The 14969-nt window shown below is 40.4% G+C and overlaps 1 protein-coding gene across 1 annotated transcript in view; it reads right to left on the reverse strand.

The window, feature by feature from the left end:
* Positions 1-14969, reverse strand: part of plcg2 (phospholipase C, gamma 2) — a 48141-nt gene that overhangs the window by 26677 nt on the left and 6495 nt on the right. Inside the window, exons 2-5 of the mRNA XM_085358803.1 lie at positions 3235-3426; positions 1911-2060; positions 1489-1582; positions 545-592 (exon numbers count right to left, since the gene is read on the reverse strand). Coding sequence (XP_085214929.1) covers positions 545-592; positions 1489-1582; positions 1911-2060; positions 3235-3418 — 476 coding nt within the window. The 5' untranslated portion in view covers positions 3419-3426. The remainder of the gene's footprint in view (positions 1-544; positions 593-1488; positions 1583-1910; positions 2061-3234; positions 3427-14969) is intronic.

Here is a 14969-nt window from a genome sequence, read left to right on the forward strand (position 1 = left end):
TGACGCATTGCAGAGTAACAGAAGCTTGCATCGCTAAGTGCATTATGGGTAAACTTTAAAGGGTCGGATCAGCATGAACAGGTTTACCAGACTTATGTCCTGCCGTGATTTCAACTTTGTTCCAATTAATTTCTCATCCTGTTACATGATGAACACAGTCAAGTGCTGTTTATGTGTTCCATACAACAGTTTGGACATTCAGTCATTTCACGCTCTGAGCATGCAGGAGGGCGTGGACCACAGAGTCGCAGCAACTGAGCATGCTCTCTCCACAGTTTGTTGCTTCACTAACTCTTCAGCTCGAGACATCTAGCTACATGTTAAATATAGCCAGCTGGAATATTTAGCTTCTGTTCATTTTTAAAGAATCCATATTAAACACAGCAGGTGGCTGAAGGCAAACAGGCGCTAGTGCTGGTGGGACCAGAGATCGGGGCTGCAGCACACTGGTAAAACCACTGGATTTATTTTGTAAAAAAAAAAAGAAATATTAGTAAGTATCATAAACTAAACAGTTAGTAGGTAATCTTTATATTCAGCATACCTGTTTGTCTTGGTCTGATTAACAGAATACATCTGCTTCCTCAGCCAGCTGGAGGGGCAATAACACAGAGAGAGCAATGATCAGAGCAGCACAGCCACAAATAACTATGGAAGTGTGTGTGTGTGTGTGTGTGTGTGTGTGTGTGTGTGTGTGTGTGTGTGTGTGTGTGTGTCCTGTTAAGTCATGGAAACACAGCTGGGTGTCTGTGTGTGTCTGTAGGTGTTTGCATGACTCATATTGTTAGGTGCATCCTAACAGTATGTATAATGTAACATTTGAAAGCAAAGACTTGATAAAAGTGTAGTTTATGTTTAGATCATGGAAAAACAAAGACCTCAAACAGTTCACATTTTTACTTTTAAAGCCCGCTTTGTTAAGTTAAGTGGGCCGAACATGTGAAACTTCACATTCTGTCGCTCTAAAGATGTTTGACTGCACATTTAAACCCTGAAATATCTTAATATAAGATAAAGAAGTGGAGCACCTCTCAGTTTTTCTACATGATAAGGTTTCTGGTAGCTCACTGCCACAATGTGCTGTATTTGCAAAAAATTTTTTCTTTTTTTTTTTAAAACCACAATTTATATAGTAGACAGTGAAAAACAGGAACTTTCCTGTCATTTAAATGTTTATCTGTCACTTAAATACTTCGGTGTCAGATGAAATGGCTCGGGGGAGGTGTTTATCAGCAGGAAAAGCTGCAAAACATATAAAAATACAGTTAAAAGTCCAAAACTTTCTGCCATCTTTTACATTTTCCAAAGCTGTCTGGCAGGCTGGTCTTTTCCAGGCCAGTTCTGGCCCCCAGGCCACATGTTTGACACCGCTACCTTAGGGTAATGTTTTGCTTTAAATTCGAGGCAGCTATGGTTGGAGGACATCTTCACAGAATGAATAAATGTCAGTGTCTGAGGTGATGTAAACACTGCAGCGTGCACGGCTACCTCTCTATGAGCACCGGGGTTGGTGATGCCCGAGTCTCCTCCCTCAGCATTTCAAGTCCCACCAGCCATTTCTGCGCCTCATCCACAGAATCAGCTGCACAGTGAGAAAAAAAGACTCATTACTCAAAGATGTGTTCGTGAAAACACCAGTGGATTTGGTTATATTACATAGGTAACACCAAAACTACCGTTTACCCCTAAAACAAATTAGCCTGCACTGGGCACTTCCTGGAGCAACAGGTGCACTTATGCACTGAAAAGCTTCAAAAGAACTTAACAGCAAGCGTGGGAAATGAAAAGAAGATGCAAATACATCACGCAAATCCACTTGGCAACTACGAGTTTGTTGTGCAGCAGATACATATTTCTGATGCTACTAAATTCTGTTATAAACACTGCATGGAACATCCATAAAGCTTCACCTCCCAGACTGAGGGTGCTGAGAACAAACTGGGAGCCGTAAAAGATGGTGAAGCAGGTGCTCTCATCGCGCTTGTCCTTCCCATCTTTGAAGCGTTCAAAGTCCTTGGAGTTCCTTCCCGGACGGATCTCCCGGATCTCAGACAGGTCCACTGAAACGCAGCACACGTGTTTCTTTAAAGCAGCTACAGTTTTTAAAGGATGTGATTTAACTATACAACCATCATCATTCCCGAAGGAGACCTTTAATGCATATTTCCAAACTTAGACTTTATTCATAGACTTTACTAAAGTAGAAATGTTTGATTTGGACTAACACTGGGCCCCTCAGTTCATCCTCCCCTTTATCAAACCTACTACAAACAGGGGGTGGAGCTTATGTGCACATAGTATCTTGCTCAAGGATATTTGGCATGCAGACTGGGTTCGAACCACTAACTTTGCACTTAGTAGCTGACCACCTCAGTTACAGCCACCCCATTTACCAATTATATCGCACAAACAGGATAATTAACTCATCTTTTCCCCAGAGCCATGTGATGAGATATCAGGCCTCTGTGCACAGATATGATAAACTCGTTTTTTATTTCCTTTTTAAAGTGGAGTCACCCTGTGTTCAGCAGGTGACCCATATGCCATAAGGATTCGAGGCTATGTTCTGTGTCTTTCTCCACTGTCCCATCAAATAAAGGTTAAAATACCCCAAATGCATATACAAGAATAAAGTGAAATCACACAATCAAGGAGAAATTTAGACAAAACATGCACATTGTTTTATAAACTGGAGTATATGATGTATGGTTAACTTCCTTTTTTAGCCACAGTCATCTCTGAAGCTTCATGAAGCTGATATTCAAAACTACACAATGAGCAGTGAAGTGCAGGAGATAACAGGTACTGTTCTATGTGCTGTGGTACCTCTTATACACTAATGTGCCTCCTGGCTTTTTGAGGTGTGGTTTGATATTTGTTTTTATAGGGATGTTGTGATTAGTCATAGGGTCACAGAAAAGAAACAGAAATGAGGCAGTGACCAAAATGGTAACACTGTGGCTTTAAAATGCCCAAAACACTGGCGGACGTTACCGTGGTTACATACATCCGCTATATAGATACTAGGAAACGGGAAATAAGGTCACAGAGAAAGGAGTGTGGATGGTGTGGTTTAAAACATGTCACATCCTGCTTCAGATGAACCCATTTTTGAAAGTTGTGAACCAAACCTGACAGATTCTGAGCTGGAGCATCACGGTGTATGACAACAAGCCTTACAGAGGAAACAACAGTGGGACCCTCAGGTCGTACAACTGAGACTCAAATACTTACAGACGCCATCGGTCTTGTCCGCGGTACGTGTCCACGCCACCTGACGGGTCTCCATGATGACCTGCACAGTGAGGCGCTCTGCCTTCTGCCGAAACACCGTCATGACCACGCCCATCTCCAGGTCCCGCTTGATCACGATCTTCCTGTACTCAGTCATCTCGCCCTGCTGCCCCAAACGAGCCATCTCTGCAGCTGACACAGGGTGGGAGAAAGCCGAAGCGTGACTTTTGAATAATTAGGAAAACGTGGAAACATGAGTTTTTGCTGGCTGAGACTATTTTAAACAACAACTAACCCATCAGTCATCACAGGCACCTTGCAGCTGGTGCATACTAGAGTAAAATCCTCCCTGTTGTGACACATTTATGAATCCTGCAATAGCCTTTAAAGCAGAGCGTATGTTTTTCCCACAAACTCACCGAGAAACAAACCTCTCCTCCTGCTCCATAAATCATCCTTTACTCCAGAAGGCATCACTCAATCAATCCTGCCTTTATTTAAGTTACGAAATACGATGATGACAGGAAAAAAAAAAATCATGTTTTATTATTAATGTTGTGTTTATTCAATACATTTGGTTGCTGTTTTACTTTGAAATGTGCAGGTCTTTAATTTGAAAATGTCTGCCTTTAGAGAAAAAGTATTGTTTGTTTGTTTCAATCATGTAAACAATAGACAGAAGTTCATTTAGAAAAAATGCCACAAAAATAGAGCTAATATTTGGATACGTGCACACGTATCTAATCCCACCCCTTCGCCAGAAGTTATCAGTCAACATTTAATCAGCTTCCTTACTGATATAATCTGCAGTAAACTGTGACTCCACACAACAAAACCAATACCTCCACTTCATCCATTCACTTCCGCTTATCCTTTTCAGGGTCGCGGGGGGCGCTGGAGCCCATCCCAGCTGTCATAGGGCGAGAGGCGGGGTACACCCTGGACAGGTCGCCAGTCTGTCGCAAGGCTAACACACAGGGACAAACAACCATTCGCACTCACATTCATTTGCACATTCACACCTAGTGACAATTTGGGTTATCCAATTAACCTATCCCCACAAGCTGCACGGTGGTTAGCACTGTTGCCGCACAGCAAGAAGGTCCTGAGTTCAATTCCACCATCAGGCCGGGGTCTTTCTGTGTGGAGTTTGCATGTTCTCCCCGTGTTTGCGTGGGTTCCCTCCGGGTACTCCGGCTTCCTCCCACCGTCCAATACCTCCACTTTTTAAAGTTAATTGCATAATACAGTAAGCATAAGCTAAACAGAGATATTCACTGAATTTCAGCATTTTTCTTTCTTTATAACTCTTTTTAAACTGCTTTATGTTTGGACGTTGCCTCAACTCCACACTCGGACTGGTCCACAGCTTCACTGCACGCACAGAAACACAAAGACTGTTCCCGGTATCACACAGTCACAGCTTGAAGTTACAAAAACACCTTAAGTTATAACTTCCTTCTCTCAAAAAGAACAGTGAGAAAGTAGTGAGTGTGTATATAACCTGTAACCTGCAGTGTGGATGATTTGAACTGTAAAAAGAGTAAACAGTGAATGCAATGTTGTTTTTTAGTTATTGCCCCAGACCTCTGCACAATAGCTTACGTAAGGTGAAACCAGTGAACAGTGGAAAATATGAAGTCCAGTCTAATACTAGCAGCATTGGACTGGATTAGTATTGCAATGCTAGTAATGCAACTAGCATTGCAATAGTATTACTAGTACTGCAATGCTTCTTGATACTTTGGAATGATTATATGTTATATATCATATCTTATTCTCTCCAGTTAAGTTTTTCATCTATTATTACCTCAAGAAATGTATTTTCACTCAGTATCAACTTCATTCATTTGAATGTTAACATTTGTACTTAAACTGCTATTACCAAATAACACAGTTTAGTTTTATTCAAATTTAATGACAATGTGTTTTTGTAAAGAACTTCATTTATTTGGTTAGTTGTCCCAGATCATCACCAGAGCAGGAAATGTTTGTATCATCAGCAAAGAGTGACATTTGTAATACTTTGAACACTTTAAAGGTGTCATTGATGTATAAGTTAAAGAATTATGGGCCCAAAACTGAGCCCTGGGGTACACCACAAGCAATGCCCATACATAAAGAGCAATAACCCTTTCATTTCACAAACTGCTTCCTGTCTCTTATATAATTCAGAACACAGTTTAAAACGACGCCTCTGGCACCATAAAGTTCCAGTTTTCTTATTAATATATCCTAATCTATAGGGTCAAATGTTTTTCTCAAGATTATGAACAACCCGGCCACATATTGATTTTTGTCTGTGGAATTTGTGATGTATTCTGTTGGATCTAATAGTGCCGATGATGTTGATCTTCTTCATCTGAAGCCGTACCCACTCTCGGTGAGTAGTTTATCTATACATTTTCCAGTCGGTTGTTAAACAGTTTTTCAAGTATTTTTGAGAACTGAGGTAAAGAGGCAGGCCTGTAGTTTGTGAATCGGTGTTTGTTGCCCAAGCTGTAACTTTTTATTTTCATTCGTTCTGAAAATCGACTAGTTTGAAATGTAAGTAAATGGTTTTAAAATACCCTCAAAGAATATCAGTATCATTACAATCCAAGGATTTCTGATTTTCACATTTTTTGACAATTTAAAAAACTTTATTTTCATCGGCAGCTGTGAGAAATATTGAATAAGGATTTCTGTCTATCCTCTGCTGTCCCAGGATCAGTGATCGTTCTTGCTAAATTTGCTTCAGCAGTTACAAAGAAATGATTAAAGCTGTTTGCTACAACATCCATATTATATTCTTCATATTCATTGAAACACTGAAATACGTGGGATGGTTGTTTAGTCCAGCCCCATGTTTTATAACACTGTTCAGTATTTCCCATGATCTTTTAATATTATTTCTATTATTACCCAATTCCTTCTTACTATATTTAAGTATATTCATTAACTTATTTTTATATCTTTCATATCTAATTTCAGTATCTTTGGTTCTCTTTCTTAAGAAATCTCTGTATAGTGCATTTTTCCTTCTTTTGCAGACCTTTTGTTATCCGTGGACAGTCCGTATATTCATGTTTTCTACTATATTGCTTTATTGGACAGTTTGTATTATACAATAATGTAAATATTCTAAGCAATTCATCATAAGCACCATTCGCATCCTGTTTCTGAACACTTCATCCCAGTTCTGTTTCATTAAATCGTTTTTAAAGACATTTATTGTTTCCTTTGTTTTTACTCTTCTGTATTCCTTTAACAGGTTCATACAGTACAATTTTCTGTGAGCCATTTCTGTAAATGAACTTATTGTAAGTAAGTGTTTTTCAAAGTGATAATAAATGCAATTAAAAGATTAGTCTTTAGCAGGTATCATTTAATGTAAAGACAATAATAATGGACCCAGGATTGAACTCTGTGGAACCCCTCGGTTTAGGAGTGGCATGAAGGGGGTGCAAGGAAAACACAGCAGATCTGCAGGTAATGAGAATACTTGATAGGAAATAAAGACCCTCAATGACACAACACAAGAGCCTAAAAATAGTTTTGAACTACACAACGGTTTCACAAGGAGGCGAAACAGATATTTAGAGTCTATTCAGAATCCCTACTGATGTGTCCCTTCTTCAGACAAGAAATGTATGATGCTTTTTACTAACACATACGATTAAGAAAAAATAATAAATGCACATACTTGATCTGAAAACAGTGAATAAATGCACGTGTGGATTACTGCCCAGGACAACGAGCCATATAGTGTGAACTTTTACTTCTTATTCAGGTTGGGAGATGCAAAATGACCACAAAGATAGGAAGAGATGCAAATTGGCCATAAACAGATATAACACAACGAGTGAGAGTCACAAAACAACTACTAGGAGATGCAAAATATCTGCATGATACATAGCCGGTGAAGCAAAACGACTATAGCAACATGACCGTGTGGTTTGTGGTAGTTCTGCGTGTCTTACAGTCATCTGGCTGCTTTGGGAGACTTGCGATAGCCACATGTCGCTTCAGACCCTTCTGGCTGACACGGTGCTGACGACAAACAACAGAAATCACTCATTTACATCTCATCCCAGTTTTCAGACTTTATGGTTTCACTTGAATCCAGGTCACTGCACAGGAATGTCCATGTTCTGAGCCGTGTGACGACACGTTAATTCTTTCACTATATCTGGATTCTACTTTAGCCTGAAATGGGAAGCTGACCTCACCCACGTCTTTTCTGACGAGTGGGTCCACGTCCAAACTCCACATCTGGCACCATTTCTATTTTTGCTTTTTCATATCTTCATCTCATTTGCGGGGTGTGCTAACAGAAAGGCAGCAGAATACAAAAGGAAGTGGAAGTTGAGATCACACATGCTGCAACTCCGGTCAGTGTGTTGACATTTCAACCCATGTACATTATTACATAAGCACTCATGTCGCAAAGTGCAAAAAGCTGCAGTTTCTCTAGCTGCCTCTTGAGGCTGACTCCAAAGTGAGTCGGCCACAGATCCCCACAGTTAAATGCTTGGACTTGCAGCACAAATATGCATGTTTGCAGACTAGTATAAAAAACTGACCTCTGCCGAACATTTCCCCCTTCCTAACAACTGTGTTAAGTTAGGGAGAAGCTGCTTTGAGTGGCATGTGTGCTGGTCCAGGCAGCTGTAGCAGCTAGCGCGCCGCTAATTCCACTCCTGAAACTCGACTAGCAGGCATATGTGTACCTGTGTGTTGCACCTGTACGCCATTACACTCATCTAGTGTCTACTTCTAACTCAAAAAAAAGAAGGTCAAAGTGTAAACCCCAAGCCTCCAGAAATCACTGTGTGAAGATGCTGTGCCATCTTAAAAATACAGTCTATAAACTGTCCAAAATCTGTTCGCTTTCAATTTGATTCGATTTTTAATCACAATTATCTCAGTCCTGCATACCAAGGTTACGTCTTTCAGTTTTAACTCAAGACGCCTGCAGACGGACAGACAACATCTACATACCATTACCCTCAAAAGCTTTAAAATGACATTTCCATTTAAGAAGCAAACTACAATTAGAGTTTGCATGCCTGGGCTGCAGGCAGCATCACTGACACATCAGAGAAATCACCAAACTGGGAGGGTGTGGTCAGTATGAGAAGCATGAGGTTTGTTGGTGTGCATGACACAGTGCAAACTTAGACAAGCTTGAAAGCTTTTGTTTGTTATTCTTTTTTGTTGTTGTTATTGTCAGGCCAAACAATGTCTCCAAGCAACCTAATTTCACGGGAAAGCACGTAACAGACACGCCGGTCCAAGCAGCCCACCTGCAGGGGGAGATGATACATTTAAAGCCAAGAAATCACTAGTGAACAAGGAAGGTATGAAATACATGCCAGGAACGATTAAGCTAGGTGGCTAATATGCATTTACATGTGTTAGTAAAGTCTGTTTAAACTCATTATTTTCATATCGGCTTAAAATAAAATATCTCCCTCTGCTGGTACTGCAGCTAACTGCAACCTACTGTAACGTCGACAGGCTTCGCTGTTACCAGTGCTGGGACTAACGCATTATTAAGTAACGCGTTACAGTAACTACGTTATTATTGTGGTAACGAGCACGGTAACTAGTTATTATGCCAAAATCAGGAACGCGTTACTCGTTACTGGGATTTAGATAGGGTCGTTACTCGTTACTTCGTGTGGTGGCTGTCGCGGAGCTTCCACAGATTCAGTAACATTAGCAAGTGGTGGAGGCAGCAGGTGGATGAAGGAAAAGGGACGCAGGAGGAGGAGAGACCCGAGGCGGCTGCCGGTCCGAGTGTGAACTGAACTTCAGGTAAGAAGTTATGACCTGCAGTCTCTCTGGGTCAGATATGAACCAAGTTTAGGTGGAGTTTATTTTCGTTACGCTGACTTTTTCCGTACTGCGTGCTAGCTAGCATGACGGAGTTTCTATACAGCTGGGTGGGTGCTATGAAGTTAATGATGTTGAACTTTATTTTGTTCATAAGTTATTAGAGTTGCCAACCGTCCCGTCTGGTATTCAGAGAAAATATTACGCGTTTCTTATTGAGGTGAAAAGGAACAGTTTGTCCCGTAATTCAGCTACAATGGAAAAGGCACAAAGCTGGAGTTATTCTGTGTCTTTGCTGCACAGCTGCCTCTTCTTCTCTCATCCTCTCACCCTCTCCCTCTCCTGTTTCTACTTCAATCATGAAACTGATCAATGATCAGCTGATCGCTCTCTTGTTTGTTTATTGCCCACTTTGCGCCGAAAGAGGAAACCAGTCGCGCTAAACAACAGCAGCACGTTTAAGCTTGATCAGCTGTTGTTAGAATATATTTAATATTAATTTCTAGTATCAGCTGATGTTTGCTGGAGCCACAGCTGTAAAGCTGCTGGTCATGATATGGTTTGGTTATCTGGTGAGAGGGAAACATGAAGATGAAACCAGGAGATGTCCTTACTGGATCATCAGAGCTGAGCAGGTGATGGAGAAACAGGTTTACCTTTTAGGTGACATGAATGAGTTGAAGGGAAGTTATGAACTGTTTCTGAGAGACAAATAACACCAGGATCCTTTTCTAAGTAGCTGACAGCTGGTAACTGTGCAGGTGCGGATCTAGCAAAGTGTTGCCAGGGGTCCATGTAGGGCATTAACGGGGAAAGGGGGGCACAAAGAAATACTTTTCTTTCTTATTCTCATTTAAAATGTCTAGCTTTTAAAAAATAATTATCTGAATCTTACAACAAACGATTGATAGATTGATGCATATATACCATCAAAACAGTGAACATCACTGTCACAACAGTCAGTGTTTATTATCATTCAAAGGCTTTATGATTTTTACTATAATGGCGGCCGGTCTCTAGTCAAAATGCCCGGGCCAATTTTCTGTCCCAGTCCAGCCCTGTATGCAGCTCATCTGCAGTCTGGTGTTACCTACATCTTCCTATTCAGAAGGCAGAATTTCCGAGTTCTGAGTACAATCGAAAGCACCACGACTGCAGTTTTTGTGTTGGATGTAAAAGGCGCACATGACGCTGTGACGTAGGCTAGAATCATGGCAGCAGTCAATGACGGTCCAGGCGTGGGATTTCTCTCGTGGAAATGTGCACATTATTTTTTCCTTTCTATTGGTAGGTGGCACAGTGCACTTGTGGCAAGTAAGCAAGCTAGAAGACTGCAAAGTTATGGAAGCAACACATTAACAAGAGAATTCTGAGTAAAACCAAAGTTACTTTGCCTAGTAACTAGTTACTCTGAAAGTAACGAGTAACTTGAAGTAACTGAGTTACTTTTGAGAGAAGTAACTAGTAATGTAACTAAGTTACTATTTTAAAGTAACTTACCCAACACTGGCTGTTACACAGATGTTACAAAGATCCAGCAAACACCTACCAGGATGGTGCAGTAACATCTCCACTGTTGCCACAACTTTCACTGATGATGCTGACAAATGCCAAGTGAATGATGTTAGTTAATGATATCACAAAGTTTTTCTCTTATTTTTGTTTTCACGAAGGAAATAAAGCAAATTTATGACACGGGGGGATTTTCTGTCTTACTCTCACTGCAGAGGATGGGACATGCAGCTGTACGCTACTGAAACGGTTGGAGACACACAGGTGGAGACAGTTATGGTGGTGAGGCCTTTCGAGGATATTGTTGCTGGTGTAACAAAACTCAAAGTTGCAACAGCTAACTCTGAGCTAAAGAAGTCACTCTGAGGGAACGTAACAAGCTTATTATTATGTAGCGGAGAAGCTATCAACTCACTATGCAATGAGGTGAAGTCAGTACACTGTGAGGTAAATGTGCACTAGGACCAAGTACCCAAATGAAGGTGATGCAACAGTGCTCTAACAAGTTTCTCTCGGGAGCTAAAACTGCACCGTAAAAGAAAGGTTTTTAAGGCAGCAACCTTGTAATATGCAGCCCTGTGAAAAACTAATTACACCTCATGATTCAGCAAGAAGTAATTGTTTTCTGTATGACTTCATCAGTCTCACAGCTCTCTGAAGCTTTCAGTCAGGCTGAGGTCAGGACTCCACCACTGCAGCATTGCTGCATCCTGCTTTATTTGTCCAAAGGACATATTTCCAGAAGTCTTCTGGTTTGTTCAGATGCAGCTTTGCAAACCTGACTGTAGGGCTGCTCGATTATGGCAAAAATGATAATCACGATTATTTTCACTGAAATTGAGATCACGATTATTTGACGATATTTATTTAACCCTTTAAGACCTACTATAGAACCAAGTCCACCAGAGCTTATATAATTTTTTTTTACATGCTGTAGTGCCATTTGTGGGAGCATTTCAAGTTGCTATACATCAATACAACTGTTATAGCCCATATTTTAATAATATGTATGCATTAAGTCCATAGTAATTACATAAATTGCAAAAAAGTGCAATAAACTACAAAAAAAATTGAAAATCGCTTTTGTTTTGTTTACATATATTTCTACTTGGAGAAGTTTAAGAGGTTTATCCCTCAAAACTTTAAATACAATAAAGTTGCAAAAAATAGTTTCCCACCACAGGAAATTTATTTTGAGTGTCTTCATAGTTTTATTTTGGAGATACAGCAATTTTTATACACTGCAGGAAAAACAAAAAACAATCCTATGATGCAAATTTGCAAAGAAAACAGCAGGTGCATCATTTCACTGTGGGAAGTGTTACGAACAGCTGATAGGATCGGCAAAGCGTGTTTCTGGAATATTATGCTTTTGTTCCTGCAAGCGCTTTTTATGCAATTTTTGCAAAGCTATATGTGGAAGGAAATCGTGACCGAGGACAAGCTGATGGCATCAGATGTAAGTACAACTCCTCCGGTTTCATATGCAAAACAAATTATTGCGCTAGCTTACACGGTTCAGGTTCTACAGGGATTTAAAAATAGTTACACAAAACGGAGCGTGCTGCTCTGACCGGCTTTAAAGGGTTAACAATGACTTTAAAAAAATAATATAAAATAGTGTGCAACACCACTGAAGTTTTTTTTTTTTTAAACTCTTTTCAACCAACGGCAGTCACTCTCCAAATAACTTCTGCTTAGCTTTCCGAGCTTCCCTCGGGTCCTCTTAATCAGCGGTCTCCAACCTTTTTTGCGCCACGGACGGTTTATGCCCGACAATATTTTCACGGACCGGCCTTTAAGGTGTCGCGGATAAATGAGGGAGGGGCTAATAATCGGCTCAGTCATTTTTAATGATCGTTGAAAGCCCAGATCGTAATCGTGATTAAAATTCGATTAATTGAGCAGCCCTACCTGACTGTCGTTTTTTCTTTAGAGTGTAGAGGCTTCCTCCTCCTGGCAACCCTTCTGAGAAAGCCGTACTTCAGTCCTTTTCTAATGGTCCTTTCATGAACTTTAACACTTAGCCTGCCAGCTGAGGCCTGTAGAGTCTCAGATGATTCAGTTTTTCACAGCACTGCACAGAGACTGAAAACCTTTCCACAAAAACTTAACACTTTGAAAGTTCCTTACACTGTGACTATCATGCACTTCAGCATAACATTGTTAATGTGTCTAATATTTTTGAGCTCTTTGAGTAGAAGTAGTTGTAACAATTGTTTGTCAGGGGTTGGGTGAAGAGAAGGAGAAAAAAAACAGAACAAATAAACCGCTTGGAGACTGAACATGCCTCCAACATGAAAGATTTCACTTTGAGCTGCGTAAACTTTGAGTTACCTCTTGTGAAGTGTGTCACAACACTGAATACAGTACATTAAGAAATGTTAGTGAAGAGTTACAGTCAAAACAGAGCATAGATTAAGAAGAAATGCCATTTTTATCTTTACATATGATTAAAAGTACGTCTGTATGTGTAAAAATCCAGGATGTGCTTTCCTGTGAATACGGCTGAAACATTAAACACTGAGCATTCTTCAGTGTTCTGAGGAAAGGTGAATAATTAACTGACATAATTACAGCACTATGCCCCTGCTTTTCCTACTGAAGTCCAGTGAGGGACAGTCCCTATTAAGGATCTTATTTACATTAACAAATTTCCTCATACTTATTAAGCACAAACTGAGGCCTTAGTCAGGTGAACATCCTGCACGACTGTATGGAAAACATTTCAGGAAGATTTGTGTTTATGTGAAATGAGGATGTGATGTTTCTTTCAGCCAAACCACCTTTGGTGCCAAAGGAATGCATTCATAGAAACACAAAGCTGCTATTTACAGGGATACTTTGCATGTTTTTATATTTGGGTTGTATGACATGCTTCCATAGCCAGTGTATTGGCTAAAGAGGATGGTAGGCAGCTAAGCATTGTACTGCTGTGAATGGGGTCAGCAGGTCATGGGTGGGGTTTGGGATTGGTTAACCCAGCGGTCCCCAACCTTTTTTGTGCCACAGACCAGTTTATGTCCGACAATATTTTCAAAGAGAAATAAAACCAGTACTGGTACCAAAAAAAACCAAGATTTATTAATAACACACGGGAAAAGACTCAGGGAAACCAGGTTAATGATAAAAATGGTAAAATAAAGAAATAAATGAATAAATAAATGAATAAATAAATGAATAAATAACGCTAAAAAAACCCTGAAAACCATTCATTTCACACCCGAGCCTCAACTCTCGCGGCCCGGTACCGGTCCATGGCCTGGGGGTTGGGAACCGCTGGGTTAAGGTCCCCACCTTTTTATAGAATTTATACCTGTTTCAGAAATCTCTATAGAAAAGATTTAAATTTAAAAAAGCTATAATGCAACAATAGAGTCAGACTTTCTCTTCTTTATCGCATTTAACTGTAATTTTGAGCTGAAAACAATATAAGTACATGTGAGGGAGGCCATCAGGCTGAAATACCAAAAATAAACCGGTTAGAAAGATATCAGAAACTGACCATATAAACAATCGGATTCATTCATAAACAGAAGGAATGCACCGACAGACTGAAAGACCAAAGACTAAACTAAAGTGGATGACAGGATTATTTCCATGGTTAAGGAAAAACTATTTCACAACATCTAACCAAGTCAGGAACACTCATGAGGAGGAAGGAGTATCGCTGTCATCAAGAGATGCCCAGGCTTTAAAAGAAGCAGATTAAACATCCAAACAAGCCTCTTTGAACTAACTAAACCGAGGTTAACCTGTTTTTACCGACATAACGACATGACAAAAGTATGAAGTAGGTAACGAACAGGTCATGGAGGCCGTGTTACTGGTGTTTACTGATGATGTGACTGCTCATGATGAACTGTGGACAGGACTGCACTCTGCTCAGATTCACACAAATGCTGCAAAACCGTGTGGACAGACTTCAAAGTTCAGATGGACAATGAGCCGAAAGCAACCTGTGCAACAGATGAAGCAAGAGAAGTCAGCCACAGCAAAAGCCTGGCAGAGCATCTCGGGGGGGAAACGGCATGTAGGGATGTCCACGGGCTCAGTTATGAACTGCTAATGATTTTCATCCATTTTTAAATTGAAAATGATGTTAGTAATTTACTTTTAAGCCTCTGAAAATGAGTGGCCAGTTAATGAGCCCTTGTATTTAAGACTTAAAGCTGAGCGTCTACACTTTCATCACATATCGATTGTTTGATTTAAAATCCACTGCGGTGGCGCGAAGAGGCAAAACTACAAAAACAACAAATCATGTATGTGTCCTTCGTGCAGTTTACGAATGCAGCTTCTGGCTCCAAAAAGTAACAGAGCAGCAGCCAGAACAGCAACCGCCATGTCCCAAAACCTATATGTGGCTTTGTGTCGCTGTGCCCATCTTTTATATACAGTCT

This window comes from Diplotaxodon limnothrissa, linkage group LG7 (assembly GCF_057381915.1).
Source record: "Diplotaxodon limnothrissa isolate DT_005_m linkage group LG7, D_limnothrissa_male_GT1.1, whole genome shotgun sequence".
Classification (NCBI taxonomy): domain Eukaryota; kingdom Metazoa; phylum Chordata; class Actinopteri; order Cichliformes; family Cichlidae; genus Diplotaxodon; species Diplotaxodon limnothrissa.